Genomic DNA, 27,876 nt, shown 5'->3' with positions numbered 1-27,876 from the left:
TATTCAGCAATTTTTTTAAATTTACTGTTAAAAATGGTATAGGTGAATCTCGAAAACATACGTGAAAGAAGCCAGTCACAAAAGAGATCATACCCTTTGATTCCATGTATATAAAATCCAAAAACAGAGACTACTTGATAGTGATAGAGCGTAAAAAGTGGTTTATATTTGATTTTCAGTTGCTGTTCTAACAAATTACCACAAACTTACTGTCTTACAACTCTGTAGGTCAGAGGTCCAGTATGGCGCTCACTGGGCTAAAATCAACTTGCCACTGGGCTGTATTTCTTTCTGGAGTCTTTCAGAACCCATTTCCTTGCTCATTTAAGTTGGCTGAATTCAGTCCTTGTGATTGTAGGACTGAGGTCCCTGTTTCTTTGCTGATGTTCCCAGCTTCTAGGGGGCACCTGCATTTTTTGGCTGGTAGCCCTTGTCCTCCACCTTCAAAGCCAGCAACAGTAGGGTTAAGTGCTTCCTATGCTTCAAAACTCTCCTGCCTCTTCTTCCACTTTTTTTTTTTTGCTTTTTAGGGCCACACCTGCAGCACATGGAAGTTCCTCGTCTAGGGGTCCAGTCAGAGCTGCAGCTGGCAGCCTACACCACAGCCACAGCAACGCCAGATCTGAGCCATGTCCGTGATCTACATCACAGTTTGGAGCAACACCAGATCCTTAACCCACCGAGGGAGGCCAGGGATCGAACCGCATCTTCATGAATACCATTTGGATTCGTTCCCTCTGAGCCACAATGGGAAAACCTTCTTCCACTGCTGAGTCTTTCTCTGACCCAATCTTCTGTCTTCCTCTTCTACTTTTTAGGGACTTGTGGTTACATTGGGCCCACCAAGGTTAACACAGGATAATCCCTTATCTCAAAGTCCATTTTGCCATGTAACATTTTCACAGGTATGTTCATATTCACCAGTTGGGGAGAGGGTTGTTACTCTGCCTACCACATGGTTGCCTTGGGAAGACAAGTTTGTTGCAAAAGTGCAGAGAGGGGAGTTCCTATCGTGGCTCAGTGGTTAACAAATCAAACTAGGAGTTCCTAACGTGGCTCAGTGGTTAACGAATCCAACTGGGAACCATGAGGTTGCGGGTTCGGTCCCTGGCCTTGCTCAGTGGGTTAAGGATCCGGCGTTGCCGTGAGCTGTGGTATAGGTCCCAAATGCAGCTTGGATCCCATGTTGCTGTGGCTCTGGTGTAGCCCAGTGGCTACAGCTCCAATTAGACCAAAAACAAAAACAAAAACAAAAACAAAAAAACGGTGGGGGGGTGCAGAGAGATCTTTTATCTAGACCAGGGCAGGGGTTATGCAGATGTATACAATCATCAAAATCTTTTAAATTTAACTTTTGGTATTGCATTTTCTTTTTCAAGTGTTTTCATAATTTGCTAGTAATTATTCAAAGCTACCGTGTGGTAGGCACATAATTATCCATTTTTTCTCCTAGTACTCTGGTGTTAACAGTGAACTAGATTTTTTTCAGGTACATATTGTTTCTCTTTGTGACTATTTCCCACTTGAATTTAAAAGCCAAAGGAGGAGTTCCCGTCGTGGTTCAGTGGTTAACGAATCCGACTAGGAACCATGAGGTTGCGGGTTCGGTCCCTGCCCCTGCTCAGTGGGTTAACGATTCGGCGTTGCCGTGAGCTGTGGTGTAGGTTGCAGCCGCGGCTCGGATCCCTAGTTGCTGTGGCTCTGGCGTAGGCCGGTGGCTACAGCTCCGATTCAACCCCTAGCCTGGGAACCTCCATATGCCAAGGGAGCGGCCCAAAGAAATAACAAAAGACAAAAAAAAAAAAAAAAAGCCAAGGAGGTCTCCCCCACAACAAGGTATAGTACAGAAATCTGTCAGTATTAATAGTCACACAATTATGGAAAGCCTGTTTAAGAAAATAATACAGGAGTTCCCTAGTGGCTCAGTGGTTAACGAGCCCAACTAGCAACCACAAGGTTGCGGGTTCAATCCCTGGCCTCCTTCAGTGGGTTAAGGATCCAGCATTGCTGTGTGCTGTGGTGTAGGTTGCAGACACGGCTCAGATCGTGTGTTGCTGTGGCTGTGTGTAGGCTGGCAGCTGTAGCTCCAATTGGATCCCTAGCCTGGGAACCTCCATATGCCATGAGTGTGGCCCTAAAAAGACTGGATAAATAAATAAACAAACTTATTTTTTAAAAAAGAAAAGAAAATAATACAATTCAGTAGTGGATTTATGGTTTTTTAAACACTGAATAAATCTATTCATACTCCACGATATTCATTGAAGTTCTTTATGCTAGGACACTGGCTCTAGGAACTAGGGATAAAATCACCAATAAAGCAGCCCTGCCCTAAAGGAGTTTATACTTTCAAGTGGAGGAGACAGACTAAAAAGTAAAAATGCCAGGTTGTGATTGTACTGTGAGGAAAAGCAATAACTTATTGAACCCTTGCTGTGTATCAGGTGGGCACTGTTCTAAACAATCAAACGTCTAATCATTACTCCCATTTTACTGATGAGGAAACTAGCAAGAAAAAGTGTAATGAATTTACCCTAAATCATACACACCCAGAAGGTGGTAAAGCCACCTTTTCAAATCCAGCACTCTGGTTTCAGGATTGACACAAGGTTGCTAGAGAGTGGCCAAAAGGATCCCTATGAGAGAAAATAGTACCTAGTATCCTAGACCATAGTCTACTAATAGCCACTGTTCTACCCTGAAAAAACATCACATGCAAGGCATTCGAGGCAGGAGGTGGTTAGCAGAATAGACGGAAAGCAAGAAGGCCAGTGTGACAGCAGCAAAGTTAGGCAGATGGTGTGGTGTGGTGAGGATGTGAATGTCTAGAGGGCTTTGACTGAGAGACTGACTCAAGCTGATGTGTTTCACAAGGATAAGGATAAGGGGAGAGAGTGGAATCCCAGGAACAGTTAGAAGGCTTTCGCCAAAGCCCAAACGAGAGAGAGGGTAGGGACCTGGACCAATCAACAGGTTCTTTGCCTCTTACTTGTAAGCTTGCTGTTCAAGGTAAAAAGCAAATCAGAAACCCTGCCTTCACTATGCTTGTTACAGCAGGGAAAATAAGACGTAAATAACTGTATTAGAGTTCCCGTGTGGTGCAGCAGGTTAAGGATCCGTCGTTGTCACTGCAGTGGCTCATTCCACTGCTGTAGCACGGGTTTGATCACTGGCCTGGGAATTTCCACATGCTTTAAGTATAGCCAAATAAACAAATCTCTCTTTTTTTTAAAAAAAAAAAAAGATGTAAATAACCCTAATGCAAGATTTAAAGAGATTTGGTGCCATAAGGGAGTGGCAGAGTTCAGAAAATGGAGAATTTACTTTTAGCCAAAGGGAAGAGGGAGCTGGAAGGGACCAGTTGGATTGGAAATAGAAGACAGGGGATTAATTCCCTCTGGAGTAAACTAAACTATTAGTAGTTCTTTGCACAGTCATGGCTTTCTGGTGTGGGATTAGTAGGCCTATCATTAGAAAGGAAGTTTAGGGAGTTCCCGTCGTGGCTCAGTGGAAATGAATCTGACTAGTATCCATGAGGATGTAGAGATCCCTGGCCTTGCTCAGTGGGTTAAGGATTTGGCATTGCCTTGAGCTGTGGGCTGTTGCAGACGCGGCTCAGATCCCATGTTGCTGTGGTTGTGTGTAGGCCGGGGGCTACAGTTCCAATTCAGCCCTGAGGCTGGGAACATCCATATGCTGTGGGTGCGGCCCTAAAGACAAAAAGACAAAAAAACAAAAGGAAATTTAGGAGCAGGGCTCTGAGGACATTTGAATACCAGATTACAAGTGTTAGGTAATCACATGTAGGTTCATTGTCTAGCTCTGTAAAAAGCATCAGATGACTGCATGCAGTAACTTACACTTTTCAAATGCCTTATTCCTTCCAAGCAGGGTTCCCCATGGTTGGTTGCCTTGATTTTCCATAGGAGCAGGATAGGGAATACCTAAGATGAAAGAGTGCAAAGCCCCCTATATGGGGGCTGGATGTTGACTGGCTGAGGCATCAGACACTCCACCATAGCTGTGATCTAAGAGGCAGCTGCTTATTGTCTGACTTAAAATGATAGTATTTGAAAAAAAAAAAAAATGGCAGGGTTTGGATTCAGTGAATATAAAGTGATCCATCCCTTGCAATCCTATGCAATCAAAGCAGTAGTCCTGAATTAATCTCTGGGAACCCTTTTCATAACAGGCAACTCTTAAGTTAACAGATACATTAAGTGCCTAATGTATAGGAGTTCCCGTCGTGGCGCAGTGGTTAACGAATCCGACTAGGAACCATGAGGTTGCGGGTTTGATCCCCGCCCTTGCGCAGTGGGTTAAGGATCCGGCGTTGCCATGAGCTACGGTGTATGTCACAGACGTGGCCCGGATCCCATGTTGCTGTGGCTCTGGCGTAGGCCGGGCAGCTACAGCTCCGATTCGACCCCTAGCCTGGGAACCTCCATATGCCGTGGGAGCGGCCCAAGAAATGGCAAAGAGACAAAAAAAAAAAAGAAAAGAAAGTTAAATGCCTAATGTATATAAAGCAGGATGGAGGATGCAAAGAGATCTGATATGGTCTCTGCCCAGAAGGCATTAGTTTCTGAGCACATGAAAAATATGTAAAAACATCAAAGACACACACCCTGGGAGAAGGGTAAATGGAGGAAGAAAACTCTCTCTGAAGGAGGAAGATAACTTTCTCCTTAAAGATTACAAAAACCTTTATGGAGGGGAGTTCTCTGGTGGCTAGCAGGTTAAAGATCTGGCATTGTCACTGCTGTAGCACACATTCAATTCTTGGCCCAGGAACTTCCACGTCATGCGCGTGGCCAAAAAAAAAAAAATCCAAAACCCAAAAAACCTTTATGGCAAAGGGGCATACATTTTCAATAATCAGGGAAAATCAGTGCACTTAGCTATGGTTTCGAAGTTTGACTTGTCCGCCTTATGGCTACATGAAAAACTATATCTGTTTTACCTCTGAGCTTCAAGTCTGAGGAGCACCATGGAGTTTGGGGAGTGATCAGAGCCCCCACTTCTGACCTTACCAAACACCTAACTGTAAAGTACAGCTGGGCACCAATGCAAGATATTGCACTGGGATTTCAATTTCACTCTATCCTGTACCCCATGTAATTCACCTTCTAGAAAGACTACTCACTTATGCAAAGACCAGTTACTGTGCAAACTGAGGAAGAACAGATATATCAGAAGTGGTCTGTGGAAGAGATTCCTTTCTTCAATTTCCAGGACCAGAAATTGGAAATTGTATTCTCTTATTCTTCATTGCTTTTTTTCTCAGGCCTCTTTTATTATATGCCTTTCCTCATTTCCTTTTTTTTTTTTTTTGCTTCCGTCTTCTTACCATCACTTAACTCAGCAAACTGAAGGTCCTATGAGGTCTGAGGTTAGGCTTTATAATGAAAGATTTCTCAAATGTATACAATGGTGATGTTTGCATGTCACAGGGCATAACTTATTCCTAGACTAGTGTCTGCAGGAAAAAAACCAAACATGTTTCCCTTGCTGGACTGCTATAATTAATCACAGTTGTTGACAAGAAGAAAAAAGGGAATTTTACTTGAGCCAAACTGAGGATTATAACCTAGGGGGCAGAGCTCTGAAAACTGTTCCACCCATTTGAAGTTGAAAGCAGTCTTCTACATTTTTGAGACAAAAGAACATATATCAGCATGACGTACGGATATTTTACGGAAAATTCACCAGAGATATACAGTCCGGGTCAGCTCATACAAAGTGACCATGACCCCCTACAGAGCTGGGAATGAGTGCTGTTCTTTTAAGAAGGTACATTGCTAGCGTCAGAAGAAAGGAACAAAATGGATCTTCACGGTCAAGCAGACACATCCTCATGAAGAAGGTCTCGCTAATTGTGTAACGCACATGCACACTGCACATGAGGGAGGTAGAGAGGAGACCCAAACAGACCGAGAGAGAGGATTTTGTTTCAATTTTCTTGCCCTGCTTTACAATGTAAATTTTATTTCAGCAAAATAAATAGAGCATCAATGATAAGATGTTTTTGCATGGGGGCCAATTTGAGAAAAATTCAAATGAATATAGGCCACATTCTAAATATAACAACAATTTTCCACTGCCTTCTCAAGTACCAATTATTTAACACTCTTACCTCTATAAACCAATTTGCATGTTCTCTGTGCCCACACTCCCACAGCGGGGTGGGAGTAGGAAGCTACTTACTCCCTTTCTTTCTTTCTTTCTTTATCTATTTATTTATCTTTTGGGGGGGCCGTGCCTGCAGGATATGGAAGTTCCCAGGCTAGGGGTTGAATCAGAGTTGCAGCTGCCAGCCTACACCACAGCCACATCAAGGCAGGATCTGGGAGTTCCCGTCGTGGCGCAGTGGTTAACGAATCCGACTAGGAACCATGAGGTTGCGGGTTCAGTCCCTGCCCTTCCTCAGTGGGTTGGGCTATGGTGTAGGTTGCAGACGCGGCTCTGATCCTGCGTTGCTGTGGCTCTGGTGTAGGCCAGTGGCTATAGCTCCGATTGGACCCCTAGCCTGGGAACCTCCATATGCCACGAGAGCGGCCCAAGAAAATGGCAAAAAGACAAAAAAAAAGAAAAAAAAGGCAGGATCTGAGCCTCATTCTCAACCTACGCTGCAGCAATGCCAGATCCTTAACGCACTTATCGACACCAGGAATCAAACCCACATCCTCATGGATACTAGTCGGGTTCTTAACACGCTGAACCACTATGGGAACCCCAAGCTCCTTACTCTGTCAATACAGTATTCTGGGGTGCCCCCCCAGGAAAGATTTAAAGATTCTTTTAAAAGTATATGCTCCTACATGTGCATAGAATAGTCTTGAAGGATAACCAAGAAATTTTTAATACCGTTTCCCTTGTGGAGGTGAAGTAACTCTTTATTGTATACCCATAACTCGACTGCTAAATATAGCATCTAAAACCTAAAACAAACAAAAAAAATTTAGGGAGTTCTCATTGTGGCTCAGCAGACTAAGAACCTGGCTAGGGGAGTTCTCTTTGTGGCTCAGCAGACTAAGAACCTGGCTAGTGGAGTTCCCATTGTGGCTCAGTGGTTAAGGAATCCAACTAGGAACCACGAGGTTTCGGGTTCTATCCCTGACCTTGCTCAGTGGGTTAAGGATCTGGAGTTGCTCTGAGCTGTGGTGTAGGTCAAAGATGCAGCTCAGATCCCGCGTTGCTGTGGCTGTGGCGTAGGCCGGTGGCTACAGCTCCAATTCAACCCCTAGCCTAGGAACCTCCATGTGCCGCAGGAGCAGCCCAAGAAATGGCAAAAAGACAAAATAAATAAATAAATAAGAACCTGGCTAGTATCCATGAGGATGCAGGTTCTATCTCTGGCCTCTATCAGTGGGTTAAGGATCCGGCTTTCCATGAGCTGTGGTGTAGGTAGCAGACGTGGCTTAGATCTGACAATGCTGTGGCTGTGGTGTAGGCCTGCAGCTGCAGTTCTAGTTGGACTGCTAGCTTGGGAACTTCCATAAGCTACAGATGTGGCCCTAAAAAGAAAAAAAAAACTCATAAAGAAATCTACACACCCCTGTGCCCCATTTCTGCTCTCTAAAAAGAACCATTTTCTATTCTTTTAACTGTATGATTTACTGTTTATAATCATAACTCTCAATAATTCTCAATAGTGTCCTAAAATTGCTTTTTTTTTTTTTTTGGTCTTTTTAGGGCCACACCTTTCGGCATTTGGAGGTTTCCAGTTTTCCATAGGGGTCAAATCGGAGCTGCAGCTGCCGGCCTACCACACAGCCACAGCAACACCAAATCCGAGCCACATCTTTGACCTACACCACAGCTCACAGAAATGCTGGATCCTTAATCCATTGAGCAAGGCCAGGGATTGAACCCATGTCCTCATGAATACTAGTCAGATTCATTTCTGCTGAGCCAGGACTCCACTACTTTTTTTGTAGTTTTTATACAGTTTGTTTGTGTGGCTGAGCTCATGGCAAGTGGAAGTCTCTGGGCCAGGGACTGAACCTTCCCTATGGCAGTGATCAGAGCCACAGCAGTGACAACACCTGGTCCTTAAGTCAATGCACCACAAGAGAACTCCAAAAGAGGGTTTTTTAGGGGAGTGGGGAGGGCAGTGCTTGTGGCATGTGGAAGTTCCTGGCCCAGGGATACATTTTTCAAAATTACACGCTAACTTTTAATAATGGAAGATGAGGGTTTAACTCTTTTATGCCACTTCCAGCACATGCAGACTCTCACATTCCTCTGTCTCATTCCCCATCCTCCCAGTATAGCTGAACCATAATTTTGGTTTAAATCAATATTCAGAGTTTTCTTTATATGATCATAATGAAATGATCATATAGTAATCATGTGACTATATGATTTACTCTAGTGCTCTAAGTACCATATTATGATTACATTTCCATCTTTTAACAACTACTTTGTTCCAGATTTAATATTGCCTTGCTTATTTTCATTTGCCTAGTTTTTTCCATACCGATCGCTCATTTATCTCCAACTCGATCAGAATCATAGGTCTATTTTCAGTGCATTCAAATACATCAGTACATTCAAACAGGGGGTCAATTTCAATTTTTTGTTTGGAGATATTCTGCCTAGAACCCACCATCCTTATCATTCTATCCTAATACATGCTGATTGCTCTCCGGGCCTACTGAAAAGTGACAGCCCAGGATTACCTAAAGACTAAGACTTCCCTTTGCCTTTCTCCTGTGTTAGAATTTTTTTTTTTTTTTTTTTGGTCTTTTGTGTTTTTAGGGCAGAACCCGCCCCACACACGGAGGTCCCCAGGCCAGGGGCTAAATAGGAGCTACAGCTGCCGGCCTACACCACAGCCACAGCAACTGGGGATCCCAGCCACATCTGCGACCTACACCACAGATCATGGCAACACAGGATCCTTAATCCACTGAGCAAGGCCAGGGATCAGACCCTCATGGATACTAGTTGGATTCATTAACCACTGAGCCACAACAGTAACTCCAGAACTACTATTTTTTTAATACCACATCTTCCTCTTTTTTGATTTGCATCCTTGTAGAAGACTACATACTCTAATAACTTCCTAAAAAGGAATACATGGGAGATAATTTTTAGACTTGGAAAATCTAAAAATGCCTTTGTTTTACCTTCCCATGCTTGTTTGATGGTTTGGCTGGGTAGAGAATTATGGATTGAAAATCATTTTTCCACAGAGACTTGTAGCTTTCAACAATACTGTCAAAAGTCTGATTCCATCCTGATTCTAAATACTTTGTATACCACCTGATTTTGTTTCCTTTTAGGGTCTTCCCTTCATTCTTAATGTTATATGTATGCCAGCAGAGTGTGCCATAAGATGAGTCTTTGATACATTTATTTTGCAGGGCCCTCAAACATGGTTTCATGAAACTCATGTCCTTTAGTCCTGGGAAGTTTTCTTGTATTATTTCTTTAGTTATCTCCTCCCTGCATTTTTTCATGTTTTTTCCCCCCTGGAAATCCAATTTGTTATATGTCAGACTTTGTGGAATGATCTTGTAATCTTCTTATCTTTGCTATATCTTTTCTGTGTATCTTTTCATATCTTTCTCTTCTTGCTCTTTTTTCTGGGAAATTTCCTTGACCTTGTCTTCCAAACTTGTTATTGAATTTTTAATCTTTGCTATCATATTTTGGTGGGAGTGCATCCATGGCATGAGGAACTTCCTGGGCCAGGGATTGAACCAGTGCCACAGTAGTGGCTCAAGCCACTGCAGTGACAACACCTGATTCTCAAGTCGATGTGCCACAAGGGAACACGTTTACTATCATTTGCTTCCATTACCACTGTTTGATGTGTTTCCTGCTTCCAAATGGTGTCATTATTGTCTTCTCACCCATCTTTAAGAGTTTATGCTTTTTTTTTTTTTTTGTCGTTTTAGGGTCGCGCCTACAGCATATGGAGGTTCCCAGGCTAGGGGTCTAATCGGAGCTGCAGCTGCCAGCCTGCGCCAGAGCCACAGCAGTGTGGGATCGAAGCCACATCTGCACCCTACACCACAGCTCACGCGTGATGCTGGATCCTTAACTCACTGAGCAAGGCCAGGGATCAAACCCACAACCTCATGTTTCCTAGTCGGATTCATTTCCGCTGAGCCACAATGGAAACGCCAAGAGTTTATGCATTTAAAAAAAAAATCCTTTTACTGTCTTCAGGAGGAAACAAAGGTAAATATGTATATTCAAGTTGCCTTGTTTTTTGGATTTTTGTTTCACTTTTTAAAACTTTGAGGGAGTTTCCCTTGTGGTGCAGTGGAAACGAATCTAACTAGGAACCATGAGGTTTTGGGTTTGATCCCTGGCCTCACTCAGTGGGTTAAGGATCTGGTGTTGCTGTGAGCTATGGTGTAGGTTGCAGACACAGCTTGGGTCTTCTGTTGCTGTGGCCGTGGCTGTGGCTGTGGCCAGCAGTTCTAGCTCCGATTGAACCCCTAGCCTGGGAATCTCCATATGCTGTGGGTGGGGCCCTAAAAAGCAAGAAAAAAAAAGAATAAAAATTTTGATGGCTGCATCCACAGCATATAGAAGTTCCCAAGCCATGGGTTGAATTTGAGCCATAGCTGCAACCTACAATGCACCTGTGATAATGCCAGATCCTTTAACCCACTCTGCCAGGCTGCGGATGGAACCCGCAACTCCCCAGCAACCAAGCTGTTGCAATCAGATTCTTAACCCACTGCACCTTGGCAGGAACTCTGCTGCCATGTTTTTGTGGGGTTTTTTGGCCACACCTGTACATGTGGAAGTTCCTGGCATGGGGATCAAACCAGAGCCACAGCAGTCACATGTACCACAGGAGTGACAGCACCAGATCCTTAACCACTAGGCCACCAGGGAACTCCTCTTCAGGCTGCCATGTTAAACCACTACTCCCTCTGTGAAACACTGCCCTCTCTTTTCTGAGATATCACAGTTTGGTCTCCTTCCTCTTTGGTATTCTTGCCCAATTTTCTTAACTGGCTCCTCCCTCCCTGTTCAATCTTTGAAATGTTGGGCCCTGGGGCTTGCTCCTGGGCATCAACCCTTCTTTACATTCCTTCTTTAGATGACGTCATCTGCCATCATAGCTTAAATACTACCTGCAGCAAAAGAGACTTTATCTCCAACATCACCTCTGCCTAGCAGACTTCTCTTGTACATCTCTAAGTATTCCAAATGTAGCAGAATTCTTGATCTCCTATCCCAAACCTGCTACCTCCTAAAAGCTGTTGTCTCTTGGTCTTCTCTGTTTCAGTTACTCAAGCCAAAATCCAAGCGTCATCCTTGTCCTCTTCTCTCTCACTCCAAGCATGTAAACCATCAAGACTCGGCAAATCAACCTCCAAAATATATTTAGAACCCATACCTTTCTACTTAGCACTACCAATACCATCAAAGCCACCCTCTTTTGCCTGGCCTCCTACCAAAAAAAAAAATTTTTTTTTTGGTCTTTATGGCTGCACCCAGGCTAGGGGTCGAATCGGAACTGCAGGTGCCAGCCTACACCACAGCCACAGCCATGCCAGACCCAAATCGCATCTATATACTACACCACAGCTCAGGGCAATGCTGGATCCTTATGCCACTGAGCAAGGCCAGGTATTGAACCCGTGTCCTCTTGGATACTAGTCAGATTCGTTTTGGCTGAGCCACGAAGGGAACTCCTACAATAGCCTCTTAATGGCTCCCTGCTTCTCTTCTGCTTCGCCCCTCCTCACCTGTACACATTCTCTCCATAATGACTACAGAATCTTTCGAAAAGATAGATTATGCCACACCTTGGCTAAAACTCTTCAAAGGCTTCCACTGCCCGTATTATAGCCCAAACTCTTTACACTTGTTTACAAGGCCTTGTGCAGTGCTACCCTTTCTAATTTCTTTACTCTCATCTCTACCCTCAACTTCGCCCATATTTTAGCCACACTGGCTTTTCTGAACATGATAAGCTCATTGCTGTGGTAAAAAATAATAAACAGAAACTTCAACTAAAATACAGTGGGAGGAGCTCCTGCTATGGTGTAACTGGATTGTCAGCCTCTTGGGAGCACTGGGACTCAGGTTCAATCCCTAGCCAGGAACAGTGGATTAAGGATCCAGCATTGCCGCAGCTTCAGCTAAGGTGAATCTGATCCCTGGCCCAGAAGCTCCATATGCCACAGGGTGGCCAAAAACAAATAAAATAAAATAAAAGACAGTGGGAGGTCAGAAAGGGGGGTTTTCATGCCCTGTGACTATAGCACTGCCCAATGGTAAGACAAGATGCCTCCTCTTTTTGCCTGGTAAGAGCTCAGCCAATAAAAAGCCACTATACTTCAAACCCTCAATTCATCCAATGGACTCCACCGTCTACAGTGTTCCCCAATTTTTTTTTCCCTCTATATAAGAGTTCTTTCAGGAGTTCTCTTGTGGCCTAGCAGGTTAAGGATCCGGCATTATCACTGCAACAGTTTGGGTTGCTGCCATGGCACAGGTTCAATCCCTGGCCCAGGAACTTCCACATGCCATGAGTGTGGCCCTCCAAAAAGTCACACAAATTTAAAAAAAAAGAAAAGAGATGATCTGCAACATAGTAAATCAACTATACGCAAAGATAAACTAAAAATTAAATTTAAAAAAGGAGATGATCCATGAAATTTGTATCAATTAAACATCAAAAGTCAACATTCTTAACAGAAATGAGTCACAGATGTGTACATAGTTGGCAAGATTTCTAAAGTTTGGCAATCTCGGAGAATTGACATGAGACTGGATAATCACCTGTGTGTGTGCCTATGGGGTGCGGGCTGTCTTGTGCTTGGCAGGATGTTTTAAAAGCATCTCTAGTCTCTACCTTCTAGATGCCAGTAGCATCTTCCCAATTGTGACAACTAGAAATGCCAAGTGCCACCCATGAGAAAAAATGTTCCCCAGTTGAGAACTGCCGTGTTAAAAGAATTTCCTATGGTGAGGATAGGATATTCACTTAGGTCTGCTAAAGGCCTGGTATCCTAGAGTCATTCATTCAAAGTACGTGGTTTTTGGCTCAGCAGAAACAAACCTGACTAGTATCCATGAGGATGCAGATTCAATCCCTGGCCCCACTCAGTGGGCTAAAGGATCCAACCTTGCCATGAGCTGCGGTGTAGGTTGGAGACTTGGTTTGGATCTGAGGTTGCTGTGGCTGTAGCAGTGGCATAGGCTGGCAGCTGCAGCTCCGATTTGATCCCTAGCCTGGAAACTTCCATATGGCACAACTGCGGCCCTAAAAAGAAAAAAATGTATGTGCTTTCTCAGCTTCAGCTAGCTGGAGAGAGCCCATGGCAATGGGAAAACAATGTTAGCATTTCCTAAGCAAGTGCTGCTGTGAGGGGAGGTGAAATCGAGGGGAACTTGATGAGGAGCATGGTTTTAAAGTGTCTTCCCACAGACACTTTAGTTTTAAGAAAAAAGCAAACAACTAAGTGTACAGTGCCGAAACCAGGTAAAAGCTTAGCCAAGTGATCAAAATTAATCTGCCTTATGGGGAACAGGTGAACACCACATGTTTGCAAAGTTGATCCCCTTAGAATATGATGTCACCTCCATGGCATAATAGCCAAAAATGCATAACCTCGGTGTAAATCACAGGAACCATTAGACAAACACAAAAATAAGAAAGTTCTATTTCCTAAAATGTGGCAGGGAGTACTGTACTCTTCAAAACCATCAGTGTTCAAAAAACAAAAAACAAAAAAAAACAAAGACAAAGGAAAGCTGTGGGAACTGTTCCAGACTAAAGGAGGCTACATGCAACACTGACCCTAGCTGGATCTTGTACTGGAGGAAAGAAAGTGCTAGAAACTGCTCAAGTGACAAAATTAGAATACAAACTAGGTTGAATAAAATGTTATAGTAAATTTACACAGTTGCTAATTCTATTGTGATTACATTAAGAGAATATGCTTTTTTCCTTAGGAAATACACACTAAAAATTTAACAGATAAGGAGCCATGATATATATAACTTACCCTCAAATATTTAAGTGGTTTTTTGTTTGTTTGTTTGTTTCTTAAGGGCCGCACGTGCAGCATTTGTAAGTTCCCAGGCTAGGGGTTGAATCAAAGTCACATCTGCAGCCCACACCAGAGCTCAGGGCAACTGAGCAAGGTCAGGGATGGAAACTGAATCCTCATGGATACCGGTCAGGTTTGTTACTGCTGAGCCACAACAGGTATTTCCAAGAAAAAAAATTTATATACAGTTATACATAGATATATATATATAAGATTAAGTAAACCATAAAACAAATGGGGTAAAAATGTTAAGGATATTTGAATCTGGATAAAGGCTCTATGTGTGTTCCTTGTTACATTTTTGTCTGAAACTTTTGTAAGTTTGAAATTATTTTCAAGTAAAAAACTAAAAGAAAAAGATTGGCTTTGGGAAACAACTTGATTGAAGTAATCTGGCAGGTTAAGAGGCAGCCTGGCTTGCAAAATTGAGACAATTAGTGTGCGGAAACCTCATGGATCCAAAGAAAGTGAAGTTTAATCCCGTGTTAGTAATTTGTGATCCTGGGAGTCACCCAAAGCATCTCGGAGCCTCCTTTTATCCCAGAGTGCTGTTGGAATGAACAAACGAAAGAATGTATATATAAAAGTATTTCCTGCTACAAGCCACTCTAGGAGAGGAAAGTGTGTTTAACAAGTAGGACTAAAGCCATAACTGCCCCTCACGTCAAACAAGCAGCTCCACTCTTTCTTTCCCAAGGCCGGTGTGACTTGTCTTAGCTAACTTTAGTCGCTTACAAGTTCACTGCTCCAGGTGTGGGGCAAAGGGAACCCTCCCTTCATCAGGTGGCAGCAGCGGCTGCCCCAGGGCGCAGGCGCCGAGTCAGACCACGTGACGGCCTGGCCCCGCCCCCGCCCGAACTTCGCGGGATCGCCTTGGAAACGCATTTTCGGAGGAACTGGCCGCCGCCAATGGGAAGTGAGCGAGTGCCACGAACAGGCCAATAAGGAGGGAGCGGTGCGGGGTTTAAACCCGAGGCGGGGCCGGATTCCTCCCGGCGTGCTGCGGAGGAACGGCTGTTAGCTAGTGGTGGCTTCAAGGTCCCCGGCTGGTCGGGGCTCCAGTGCTCTGCTTCTCCCCTCTGAGCTGCTGCCTGGTACAGAGGAAGCCATGGCGCTCCGGATCACCAGGGTGAGCTGCTGCGGTTGGTGAACAAACGCGGCTCTCCTGACTCCTGGGTCTCCTCTCCCTGTTTCCCCTGCTGGAGTTCCCCCACGGTGGGAGCGAATTTGGAGAGGAGGAAGGCGGTCGGTGGGCCCCTAACATAGTGGGAGAGTTTGGGGGGTAGACGGACGGAGAGAGAAAGGTGAAAAAGAGAAGCGGATGGGCCTTGGACTAATTGGGGGGAGGGGGCAGATGGAGGGTAGACCGGAAACCTTTTGTAAAAGGTGATGGAGGACCCCTGAGTGGGCTCCCACCAATTGCGCAATCTTCTTCCCTGAGGGAAAGGGAAGGTGCCTGCAATTGAAGGCTTTTTCGATTTCCGTAGTATTTTAGGTCCGGCGGGGACTGAGCACGGAATCCCTCAATAGGTGAACGGAGAGGTTCCAGGAGAAAACTGACTTGTCATAAGCTTAGCATAGACCCTGGAACCCCGGTTTCCCCTGGGAACCCATTCACAGTCGGCTTTCCTTCTGAGGGCCGCTTTTTTTTTTTTTTGCCCCGCTTTAACCCTTGACTTATTTTAACGTGGTGGGGCCAACTCCCAGACTCCTCTTGGTTCTTACAGAACACGAAAATTAATGCTGAAAATAAGGCGAAGATCAGTATGGCAGGCGCAAAGCGCGTGCCTGTGGCCTCTGCTGCAACCTCTAAGCCCGGACTGAGGCCAAGAACTGCTCTTGGAGACATCGGTAACAAAGTCAGTGAACAGCCACAGGCCAAACTGCCTCTGAAAAAGGTAACTATGCTGATTCAGCTATTTTGTGAGTGTCTCCCTTCCAGCTGTGGCTCTTGGTGGAGAAACAATCCATTCTCTCCTTTTCATCCACAGGAAGCAAAAACTTTAGCTGCTGGAAAAGTTGTTGCTAAAAAACTACCGAAACCTCTGGAAAAGGCTCCTGTACCTGTAGTAGAGCCCCAGCCAGAGAGGGAGCCCGAGCCTGAACTGGAGCCTGAACCAGAACCTGAGCCTGTTAAGGAGAGAAACTTTCCCCTGAGCCTATTTTGGTAAACTTTCTGGACCATTTTAGAGTCTGTTGATTGTTTGTTTCCTTTCATTTTATTCAAGTATGGAATAGCATTTGAACAAATAGTAGTAATAGTAACATTTATACAGTACTTAACAGGAAGTAGGTTCTGCTAAGCACTGTACATGCATTAGCTCACGTTAATAGTATACTCAGCACTGTTATTCTTCTAGTCACATCTAGTCAATGACAGAGAATTGGGTTCAAACCCAGCCTATCTGGCTTCAGAAACTGTGCTTTTAATTGCTTTGTTTTACTACCCCTCCTTTGTTTACGGTATTGAGTGGTAGCTGCAGGGACCAAAGATTTTGCTGTCTTTAAGGTACCAGTCATCTCTGACCAGAATATGTTGACTGAAGCACAGATTGTTCTTTTTAAGTCCTTTTTGTTTACTCCCTAATGTGGCCACCAAATAATAATAAGCCAACACCGAAATATATAAATGTGTAAAGCAGAAAATGTAGCTCTTCAGAGAGTAGGGTAAGAAGATGGCCTAACACTTGGCCTCTACACCAAGAACTTTTTATTAAATATCAGATATTAAATGTATCTTCTTCTGTGAAGGAAAAATATTTCATCTAGAAGAGGCTGCTTGGCTGAAATTGCAATGAATTGCATTCTTAAGTACTAATTTTTAATACCTCCTTAAAGCTGGTTGGGAAATGGTCTGTTAAAGTCATTCAGCCTCATTGTATGTCTAAGGGAAGGGGATGTGACTGAGGCTGTGGATTTAATATTGACCTTCTGGACACAGCACAGAAAACTGTAGCATGCACAGTCTTTGTTTTATGGGATTTTTTGTGGTTTTCATTTGTTCCTTTTTTCCCCCCCCCACTCTTTAATTGACCATACCTCATGACCTGAGCTTTCATTTAAAAGTCCATAGTGATTCTAACCTTTGCTTCCCCACTTACAAGAATGCTTTTCCCACCCTCTTTCATGTAACTGATAACCTTTTCATCCTTCAAAACAGCTCAAGCATCAACACCCAAAGCTTTCTTTAACTTCCCGCATTCCCATCTTAACTTCCCCCACCCCTACTCTTGTTCCCAGAATCAGTCTCTTTACTTCATTTACTTCTTTGTTTTGTTTTGTGTTTTGTTTTTTGTCTTTTTGCCATTTCTTGGGCCGCTCCCGCGGCATATGGAGGTTCCCAGGCTAGGGGTCGAATCGGAGCTGTAGCCACCGGCCTACGCCAGAGCCACAGCAACGCAGGATCCGAGCCGCGTCTGCAACCTACACCACAGCTCACGGCAACGCCGGATCGTTAACCCACTGAGCAAGGGCAGGGACCGAACCCGAAACCTCATGGTTCCTAGTGGGATTCGTTAACTACTGAGCCGAGACGGGAACTCCCATTTACTTTTTCTAAATTCAAAGCTTCTTGAGGACATCATAAAGCCAGTGTCTAGCACAGGGCTTGATTTGAAGAAAGTGCTCAGTCAATGTTTGGACCACGGGGTAACTGGAGCTTGAGGAAAATGGTTTGTGATAACAAGTCAGTTAATCCTTAGTAGTCAGAACAGAACTTGTGTTCTTTTGGGCAGTGGGAAACAGTCCATAATTTGAAATAAAGACTAAGGATTAACATATTCACTTGGATTAACTTCACATGACATCACTAAACAGATCCATTACTTACCAGTTTTATTTGGAGGAAAGTCTTGAATATGAATTTGCTTCCTCTCTGTTGTAACTGTTTAGCTGCTGCCTCTAAATTGGCTCAGCCTAAGTTGGCATTTTACTTTTCCTATTATTTCCTGAAGATACACTGAATAAATTTGAAAAGCTAAATGAATTGTATATCTATTCAGCAGGTAGTCTGTTGAGTTGGTACCACTTATCTGACCTTTATTCGCAGACCGTGTGCTCCTCTTTACTGTTGTTTCAAAATCTGTTTCAGGTTGATACTCCCTCTCCAAGCCCCATGGAAACATCTGGCTGTGCCCCCGCAGAAGAATATTTGTGTCAGGCTTTCTCTGATGTAATTCTTGCAGTGAATGATGTGGATGCAGAAGATGGAGGGGATCCAAACCTTTGTAGTGAATATGTGAAAGATATCTATGATTATCTGAGACAACTTGAGGTCAGTATAGTAGTACAGAATCTTTGTTTTTTTTCTAAGCTGCATCTAGCTTTATCAAAGAGATATTCCATTAACAGTTTAATCATTTCTAGGCGTTCCCATTGTGGCTCAGTGGTTAACGAATCTGACTGGGAACCATGAGGTTGCGGGTTCCATCCCTGGCCTTGCCCAGTGGGTTGGGAATCCGGCATTGCCGTGAGCTATGGTGTAGGTCAAAGATTCGGCTCAGATCCCGCTGCTGTGGCTGTGGCGTAGGCCGGCAGCTACAGCTCCAATTCGACCCCTAGCCTGGGAACCTCCATATGCCACAGGTACAGCCCTAAAAAGACAAAAGACAAAAAAAAAAGTTTTATCATTTCTTAAAAGTAGTTTCCACTTTTAAATTCTTCATGAAATACCAAAAATAAACAAGCTGGTGAAGTCTTTATTTGCTATTTTGAACAGGGAAAGTTCAAGTGAGTGGGTAATACCATGCTTTAATTTTTTGTCTCTTTCTTTCTTTCTTTTTTTTTGATTTTTGGGCTGCACCCCCAACATACGGAGGTTCCCAGGCTAAGGGTTGAATAGGAGCTATAGCCGCTGGCCTATGCCACAGTCACAGCAACACCAGGTCCCAGCTGTGTCTGCGACCTACACCACAGCTCATGACAACACTGGATTCTTAACCCACTGAGCAAGGCCAGGGATTGAACCTGCGTCCTCATGGATACTAATCAGATTCATTTCTGCTGAGTACCATGGCTTTTGTAAAGAAAGTCAGATTGAATGATAATATCCATCACAGTTTGGGGTGGGTGAGTCCCAAATTTGGGTTTAAGGAGGCTAACAGGCTGGAGGTACATGGTAATGGAGATGCTGAAAAACTATAGCCAAAAGGCATCTTGGATCAGTGTGGCTTATGAGCATGTGCCATCATGGAAGTTGTTCTTTGCATCTAAGAAGAATATACTCAAAAACTAAATTTTTGGACTTTTTGCCATTTCAACCCATTTCTCAAACTTTCTATTAGTGTCCTTTGCCCTTTCCTCTCCAAAAAAAGGAGGCATTCTGTATGTTAACAACATAAGTTATACAGTTACCAGATGCATCCAAACTGCTTGTTTATAATGCATTTTATTCTAGTGGCATCGTTAATGTCTTTGGGCTTTGGCCTGGTTCGTTTTTGTTTTTTTCCCAGGCTAGGGGTCAAATCAGAGCTGTAGCCACCGGCCTACGCCAGAGCCAGCCCAACAAGGGATCCGAGCCATGACTGCAACCTACACCACAGTTCATGGCAACTCCGGATCCTTAACCCACTTAGCAAGGTCAGGGATTGAACCCGCAACTTCATGGTTCCTAGTCGGATTCGTTAACCACTGAGCCACGATGGGAACTCCTGGCCTGATTCTTTTGGGCGTCTCCATTTTTCTATAGGATTGTCCTGCAAGAAGACTTCTGCTCTGGATTTTTTCTTCTCCCCTCCACTTTTTTTCCTTTTTTGGTCTTTTTAGGGCCGCACCCATGGTATATGGAAGTTCCTAGGCTAGGGGTCCAGTTGGAGCTGTAGCTGCCAGCCTTATACCACAGCCACAGCAACATGGGATTTGAGTTGTGTCTGCTACCTATACCATAGCTCATGGCAATGCCAGATCCTTAACCCAGTGAGCAAGGCCAGGGATTGAACCTGCATCTTCATGGACACTAGTTGGGTTTGTTACTGCTGAGCCAGGTGGGGAACTTCCTCTTCTCCCTTATTTTTGCTTTTTCGGGCCACACATGCTGCATATGGATATTGCCAGGCTAGGGGTCAAATTGGAGCTGCAGCTGCTGGCCTACACCACAGCCCACAGCAATCCCAGATCTGAGCCGTGTCTGTGACCTATCCAACAGCTTATGGCAGTGCCAAAACCTTAACCCGCTGAGTGAGCCCAAGGATTGAACCCACATCCTCATGGATACTAGTTGGATTCATTACTGCTGAACCACAATGGGAACTCCCTCCCTTGTTTTTAAAGTTTAATGTTCTAACTTCAGAGGAGTGGGTTCAGCAGATGCACAAGCTGAGTTTTGATGGTTCACTCTTATTTATGGGTTTTTGGGGGTTTAAACCCTGGAGCCAGAGTGGTAGCATGTTGGTTCCAGCTGATCTGGGAGCTGTTGCTATTTTCTTCTACTTCAGGTTCTGGATTTAGAGTCCTAAGTGAAAAGATATGAGGTGATACTATGGTATCTTTATTAGGGAAGAAGTGGGGACAAGGTATGGGCCAGTAGTGGTGAAATGGACATAGTAAGATCTGCCAATGTGAAAACCTGTCACATTGTCCTGTTGAATGTTTGCTTTATTTCTTCCTCAGCAATAGAGCTGTTTGCAATGACTGTATGAATAATCCAATCACTAGAGGGATTTCCTGTTGTGGCTCAGCAGTAATGAACCTGACTAGTATCCCTGAGGACACGGTTTTGATCCCTGGCTTTGCTCTGTGGGTTAAAGGATCCAGCATTGCGGTGAGCCGCAGTGTAGGTCACAGAGACCGCTTGGATCCCTCGTGGCTGTGGCTGTGGCGTAGGCTGGTGGTTGCAGCTCCGATTCAACCCCTAGCCTAGCAACTTCCACATGCTGTGGGTGCAAGCCTAAAAAAGACAAAAACAAAACAAAATAATAAAAAAGAACTATTAGCGATCCTAAATGTTTTAGAGCTACTCTGAGGGGACATTTCTGGTCAGAAATGTCAGGTGGAGTCTTGCTTCTAAGGATAATCCGCACTTCTTTTGCAGGAAGAACAAGCAGTTAGACCAAAATACCTACTGGGTCGTGAAGTCACTGGAAACATGAGAGCCATCCTAATTGACTGGCTAGTGCAGGTTCAGATGAAATTCAGGTTACTACAGGAGACCATGTACATGACAGTTTCCATTATTGATCGGTTCATGCAGGTGAGCATAAATTCAGCAACTGAGAGATCTCTCTTCGAGGGTCTAAGCTATAAGTCGTAAGAAACAAACTTTTTCAGCTAAAATCTGTCTTGGCAGTTGAAATTTTAGTGTGGGAGTGTCTTTCTCCATTGCGCTATGCCTCCTTTTCAAATGCATATTACTTATTCATCCAATTGAGGTTCCCATTGCAGGATAATTGCGTGCCCAAGAAGATGCTCCAACTGGTTGGTGTCACTGCCATGTTTATTGCCAGCAAATATGAAGAAATGTACCCTCCAGAAATTGGTGACTTTGCCTTTGTGACTGACAATACTTACACTAAGTACCAAATCAGGCAGATGGAAATGAAGATTCTAAGAGCATTAAATTTTTGTCTGGGTCGCCCTCTACCCCTGCATTTTCTTCGGAGAGCATCCAAGATTGGAGAGGTACAGAGTAAAAATTGAAAATTTTAGTATGGTACATCGGGGAATATTGCTGACCAATGAGATCTAACTCAACTGCCTTGTACTATGTATCTAACTACGTGGGGAAGGGTTAAAGATGGTCTTTATTTCCAATCAGGCTGTTGTGGTAATATTAAAGTTTTTCATAGGCAATTGCTTTTGAGTTGAGAGACAAACATTTATAGTTAAAAGTTATGGGCAGACTCCATGGTTACTGCCAATACAAAATTCTCAGACGAGCTCAGTGACCCCGTGGGTTTTGTTCCAGGTGATGTTAGTTACATACTTTGGCCAAATATCTGATGGAGCTAACTATGTTGGACTACGATATGGTGCACTTTCCTCCTTCTCAGATCGCAGCAGGAGCTTTTTGCCTAGCCCTGAAGATTCTTGATAATGGTGAATGGGTAAGCTCTGTCCCACAAACCAAGGTCACTCCAAGCTTTTAAATTGTAGTATTTACTGAATACAGACCTGTTTCTATTAAAGGACAATTCACTTGGTTCCTAAATATGGCATCTACTGAGGGAAGGTTTTAAAATCAAGTTTGTGATATCTTCATAGCTTGCTTCCATTTCATTACCTAATCTCATCTTTCTATACCCCTCTGGGAAAAGCAGAGCAGTTGCTACTCCTTACAGATGGAGAAACTCAAGCAGGTGAAGTGACATAGCAGAAGTTTATTCATATTCATTGATTTAACAAGCATTTCTCCTGTGTGCCATGTGATACACTAGACCCTAGCAGTAGAATTATCAATGAGAAAGTCAGCTCTGAGGAACTTGGGGTTTAGCTTTGGGGTGGACAAGTCAGCAATTTAAAAAAATGTAAGTAGGTTTGAGCACAGGATCCCAGGGAAAGCATGAAAGGAGAGTACCTGGGGAAGAAGGGGTTTTAAGCTTGTCTTAAATTTCAATTATAATCAGTCACACAGTATCTTCCTCTCCTATTTTTGAGTAACATCTAGAGGTTTTATGAAAACCATCATTGATGAGCATTTTCAACATTAACTTTTGTTGTCTTAGACACCAACTCTACAGCATTACCTGTCATACACTGAAGAATCCCTTCTTGTGGTTATGCAACACTTGGCTAAGAATATCGTCGTGGTGAATCGAGGGCTTACAAAGCACATGGTAAGTCAGTGGCACTGTACAGTGTTGGAGGAAAAGTGAAAATCATTAAGACTTGATGCCTGGAGTTCCCGCTGTGGCTCAGTGGAAACGAATCTGACTAGCATCCATGAGGACGCAGGTTCGATCCCTGGCCTCGCTCAGCAGGTTAAGGATCCCGCATTGCCATGAGCTGTGGTGTAGGTTGCAGATGTGGCTCGGATCCCACGTTGTTGTGGCTGTGGTATAGGCCAGTGGCTGCAGCTCCAATTTAGCCCCTAGCCTGGAAACTTCTGTATGCTGCAAGTGCAGCTGTAAAAAAAAAAAAAAAAAAAAGACTTGATGGCCCGACAATTCATTAGCTGATTTTTAAGGAGTTGATGGTTTTAAGTGACTATTTGTACCATGGATTCTTACAAGGTTTTCCTCTTTTCCTTCATTAATTACTGTGTTTTTCCATTCCAGACTATCAAGAACAAGTATGCCACATCTAAGCATGCTAAGATCAGCACTCTAGCCCAGCTGAATTCAGCACTAGTTCAAGATTTAGCCAAGGCTGTGGCAAAGGTGTAACTTGTGAACTTCGGAATACTATAATATCTACAAATAAAATTGGCACCATGTGCCATCTGTACATATTATATGTTACACTTATTTACTTTTAATAAAGTTTGTAGTCCTTTTACTTCTTAACTCATTTGAATGTGGCTATTTCCCACTTGAGGATAACTTAAAAGTTGTCTTAAAGGTACAGTGGAGAATGTTTTTTAAAAAATGAAAACTGTTTTCAGTTACCTGGGAACCCAACTAATATATACAATTGGCTCTTCTTGTTTTATGTACTTGGCATAACTTAATTAATATGAGTTCATATACTCTTGAAGCCATTTAATATCTTTATATGTTACACTGTATGTAAGCTCAGTCATCTTGAGAGAATCTGCTACCTAGTTCTACACAAGGAAAAGTCTACCGTCTCAATCCTAGTCCCCTTGTTTTATATTTCCTCTGGTGGCTTCAGTCATAATCCTAAATAATCTACTTGTACCACTTTCTTAAATTATCAACTTTAGTATCAACTTTTTCACTTGGAAAAATGAGAATTTTAATTTATATTCAAAACCTAATTTACTTTTTGTTTATTGGTTAAGAAAAATAAAACAATCCTTAGAACAAATATGAAAGTATCTTAAAAAGTTTATTTACTGCCCCCCCCCCGCCAACTTTCCTACATCTCAATCCTATTCAACTGAAAAATATGTAAGAGTTTGGGATGTATCTGTCCATATCTCTTCTAAATGTAGATGTGCATATAAATTGTTATGGAGGGGGTGTTTAAAAAATGGGATCATTCTGGAGTTACTGTCATGGCGCATCCGAAGGGAATCCAACTAGGAACCATGAGGTTGCAGGTTCGATCCTTGACCTCACTCAGTGGGTTAAGGTCCTGGTGTTGACGTGAGTTGTGGTATAGGTCGCAGACAAAGCTTAGATCCTGCATTGCTGTGGCTGTGGTGTAGGCTGGCAGCTGTAACTCTGATTAGACCCCTAGCCTGGGAACATCTGTATGCCATGGGTGCAGCCCTAAAAAGCAAAAAAAAAAAGAAAGAAAAAGTGGGATCATTCTATATAGTTAGCAATTCCTTTCAACATGGACAGGCATTACCTGTATTTGCGCATTATAGTCCATAGTATGAATATGTTATAATGTATTTAACCATTCCCCTGTTTATGTTTAGATTGTTTTTTCATTGCTCCTATGGACAATACTGTTTAAATGTCACACCCCATGCTCTTTCGTTGTTGCATTTTAGGGCCTGACCTGCAGCATATGGAAATTCCCATGCTAGGATTCAAATCTGAGCCACAGCCACAGCCACGCCAGATCCAAACTGAGTCTCCAACCTATACCACAGCTCAAAGCAACGCCAGATCCCTAGCAGGGCCAGTGATTGAACCCACATATCATGGATACTAGTAAGGTTTGTTACATGCCAGGCCACAACGGGAATACCCATGCTTTTTTTTTTTTTTTTTTTTTTTATGTACAACTGGTTTCTCCAGAGAGTCTGTGTTTTGGCAGGTACCGCTAGTTGATTATTTCAATGTCACTGCAATAAACGTACAAAAAGGAGTTCCCATAGTGGCACAGAGGAAATGAATCCAACTAGGAACCATGAGGTTGCAGGTTCGATCCCTGGCCCTCAGTGGGTTAAGGATCCCACATTGCCATGAGCTGTGGTGTAGATTGAAGATGTGGCTCAGATTCCAAGTTGCTGTGGCTCTGCTGGCTGGCAGCAACAGCTCCAATTAGACCCCTAGCCTGGGAACCTCCATGTACTGTGGGTGCAGCCCTAAAAAGACAAAACACACACACACACAAATATACAAAAGTGCTGGTTTTGGAGTTCCTGTTGTGGCTCAGCAGGTTACGAACCCAACTAGTATTTCATGAAGATGCAGTTCAGTCCCTGGCCTCAGTGTATTAAGGATCCAGTGTTACCGTGGGTTGTAGTGTTGGTGGAAGATGAGGCTCAGAGTTGTGGTGCAGGCTGGTGGTAGCTGCAGCTCCATTTGAACCCCTAGCCTGGGAACAATCATATGTTGCAGGTGCAGCCCTAAAAAGGAAAAAAAAAAAATCCTCTTGTGTACGGTTTTGATTTACACTTGAGCCCACTAGTTGAATAAATTTTGGTCCATTTAACAACATGTAGGAGTTCCCATCACAGCTCAGTGGTTAACGAATCCGACTAGGAACCATGAGGTTGTGGGTTCGATACCTGGCCTTGCTCCGTGGGTTAAGGATCCAGCGTTGCTGTGAGTTGTGGTGTAGGTCGAAGACGCTGCTCGGATCCTATGTTGCTGTGGCTCTGGGGTAGGCCGGCAGCTACAGCTCCAATTAGATCCCCAGCCTGGGAATCTCCATATGCTGTGGGAGTGGCCCTGGAAAAGACAATAATTAAATAAATAAATATATTTTTTTGTATTATCATTTCTATTTTATTTGGTAGGTTTTTTTGTTTGTTTGTTTTTTGTTTTTTTTTTTGTCTTTTGTTGTCGTTATTGTTGTTGTTGCTATTTCTTGGGCCGCTCCCGCGGCATATGGAGGTTCCCAGGCTAGGGGTCGAATCGGAGCTGCAGCCACCGGCCTACGCCAGAGCCACAGCAACGCAGGATCCGAGCCGCGTCTGCAACCTACACCACAGCTCACGGCAACGCCAGATAGTTAACCCACTGACCAAGGGCAGGGACCGAACCCCCAACCTCATGGTTCCTAGTCAGATTCATTAACCACTGCGCCACGACGGGAACTCCTGGAATTTTTTTGTAGTGTTTTGTTTTGTGTTTTAGGGCTGTACCTGTGGCATATGAAAGTTCCCAGGCTAGGGGTCAAATTGGAGCTGTAGCTGCCTACCTACAACACAGCCACAGCAATGCAGGATTCAAGCCACGTCTGCAACCTATACCACAGCTCACCACAACTCCAGATCCTTAACCCACTAAGTGATGCCAGGGGTTGAACCTGCATCCTCATGGATACTAATCAGATTCATTTCCTTTGCATCACAACAGGAACTCCTTATAGTCCTTTTTATCTGGAGTTTATTTTACTGCTTATTTTCTAAGAAAGTTTCTTTTTTTGTCAGACATCTTTTTTTAATTATTCAATGAACTTATTACATTTGTAGTTGTACAATGATCATCACAATCCAATTTTATATGATTTCCATCCCACAACCCAAGCATATCCCTCCACCCCCCAAACTGTCTCCTTTGGAGACCATAAGCTTTTCAAAGTCAATATCTGTTCTGCAAAAAAGTTCAGTCTGTCCCTTTTTCAGATTCCACACATCAGTGAAAACATTTGATGTTGGTGTCTCATTGTCTGAATGCTACGACTTTTTTTCTTTTTTTTTTCTTTTGTCTTTTTGCCTTTTCTAGGGCCTTTCCTGGGGCATATGAAGGTTCCCATGCTAGGGATTGAATCGGAGCTGTAGCTGCTGCCCTACACCACACCCACAGCAACGCAGGCTCCGAGCCACGTCTGTAACCTACACCACAGCGCACTGCAATGACGGATCCTTAACCCATTGAGCGAGTCCAGGGATCGAACCGCAACCTCATGTATGGTTCCTAGTTGGATTCATTAACCACTGAGCCACGACGGGAACCCCTCCATCTGGTATTTTTAATTCATTTTTATAACCTTCAGTTACATTGTTTCTCAAAATGTCATCCCCCAACAGCAACAGCAACATCACTTGGGAATTTGTTAGAAAAGCAAATCAGAATCAGTAGCTTGGAGAGGGACATAGCAATCTGTATTAACTAGTTCTTCCCATGATTCTGATTGGAGAACCACTGCATACCCTTGCTCCAAATTTGGTTACTGATAAGCAGTTGCCCAAAAGGGTGGGACTGATGTGAAAATTTGGAGGACATCCTGGATAAAGCAGTTAGATGAAAGAAGAGGATCATTTTTGTGTAAAAGAAAAAACGAAGCAAAATGCTCCTCCATGAGTTTTGGGAGTAGTGGCCACATTTTACATCCTCCTGTGCCTTTTGAATCTTTTATCAGGACCTGTATTTTGATAATAGAGAGGAAGAAAGGGGAGTGTTCTATGAATAACTCAAGAGAAACTAGTTATAGAAAGGAATGCTCCGTGCTCTCATTCAAAGAGGTCTGAGCTATTGTGCCTGTGCTCAAGAACCCTGTCCCTTACATGACTGACCACATTGAAAAACTACAAACCAATCAGGCATTTATACGTTCTGCATTTTCTCCATTACCCAGTCACTGCTCAGCTAGGAAAGGGCAACTGAAATCTGCCGCATCACCGAATTGACCCTTGGGGGTACCCAACTCTGTAACCGAGTTCAAATCTTACTGACAGCTGAATTTCAGATTGGAAGTCTGCATTGACTCCTAGAGGGTAGTGGGTATCTTTGATCTTGGGCCACTCGTTTCTCTGCCAAATGAGGGGCCTGGACAAACAAGTCTCTACCCGGATGCTTCTCTCTCCTAGTCTGGCCCACACACCCATCATCCAAGGCTGGGGATGGAAGGAGAGTACTAAGAGGGGTCAAAAACGGCT

At 43.7% G+C, this 27,876-nt stretch overlaps 1 protein-coding gene across 1 annotated transcript; it reads left to right on the top strand.

Moving 5' to 3' along the window:
* The first annotated feature begins 14,984 nt into the window (after positions 1 to 14,984).
* Positions 14,985 to 23,473, top strand: CCNB1 (cyclin B1). The gene is given in 10 exon segments (XM_047796757.1): positions 14,985 to 15,165; positions 15,764 to 15,934; positions 16,028 to 16,172; positions 16,175 to 16,203; positions 18,127 to 18,309; positions 21,064 to 21,222; positions 21,414 to 21,650; positions 21,947 to 22,075; positions 22,694 to 22,804; positions 23,246 to 23,473. Coding segments are annotated over 10 exon segments (1,293 nt in total). The 5' UTR covers positions 14,985 to 15,144; the 3' UTR covers positions 23,354 to 23,473.
* Positions 23,474 to 27,876: the final 4,403 nt, after the last annotated feature.

This window comes from Phacochoerus africanus, chromosome 1 (genome assembly GCF_016906955.1).
Source record: "Phacochoerus africanus isolate WHEZ1 chromosome 1, ROS_Pafr_v1, whole genome shotgun sequence".
Lineage (NCBI taxonomy): Eukaryota > Metazoa > Chordata > Mammalia > Artiodactyla > Suidae > Phacochoerus > Phacochoerus africanus.
Note: the sequence above shows the minus strand (reverse complement) of the source record. Positions and strands in the feature narration are given on the sequence as shown.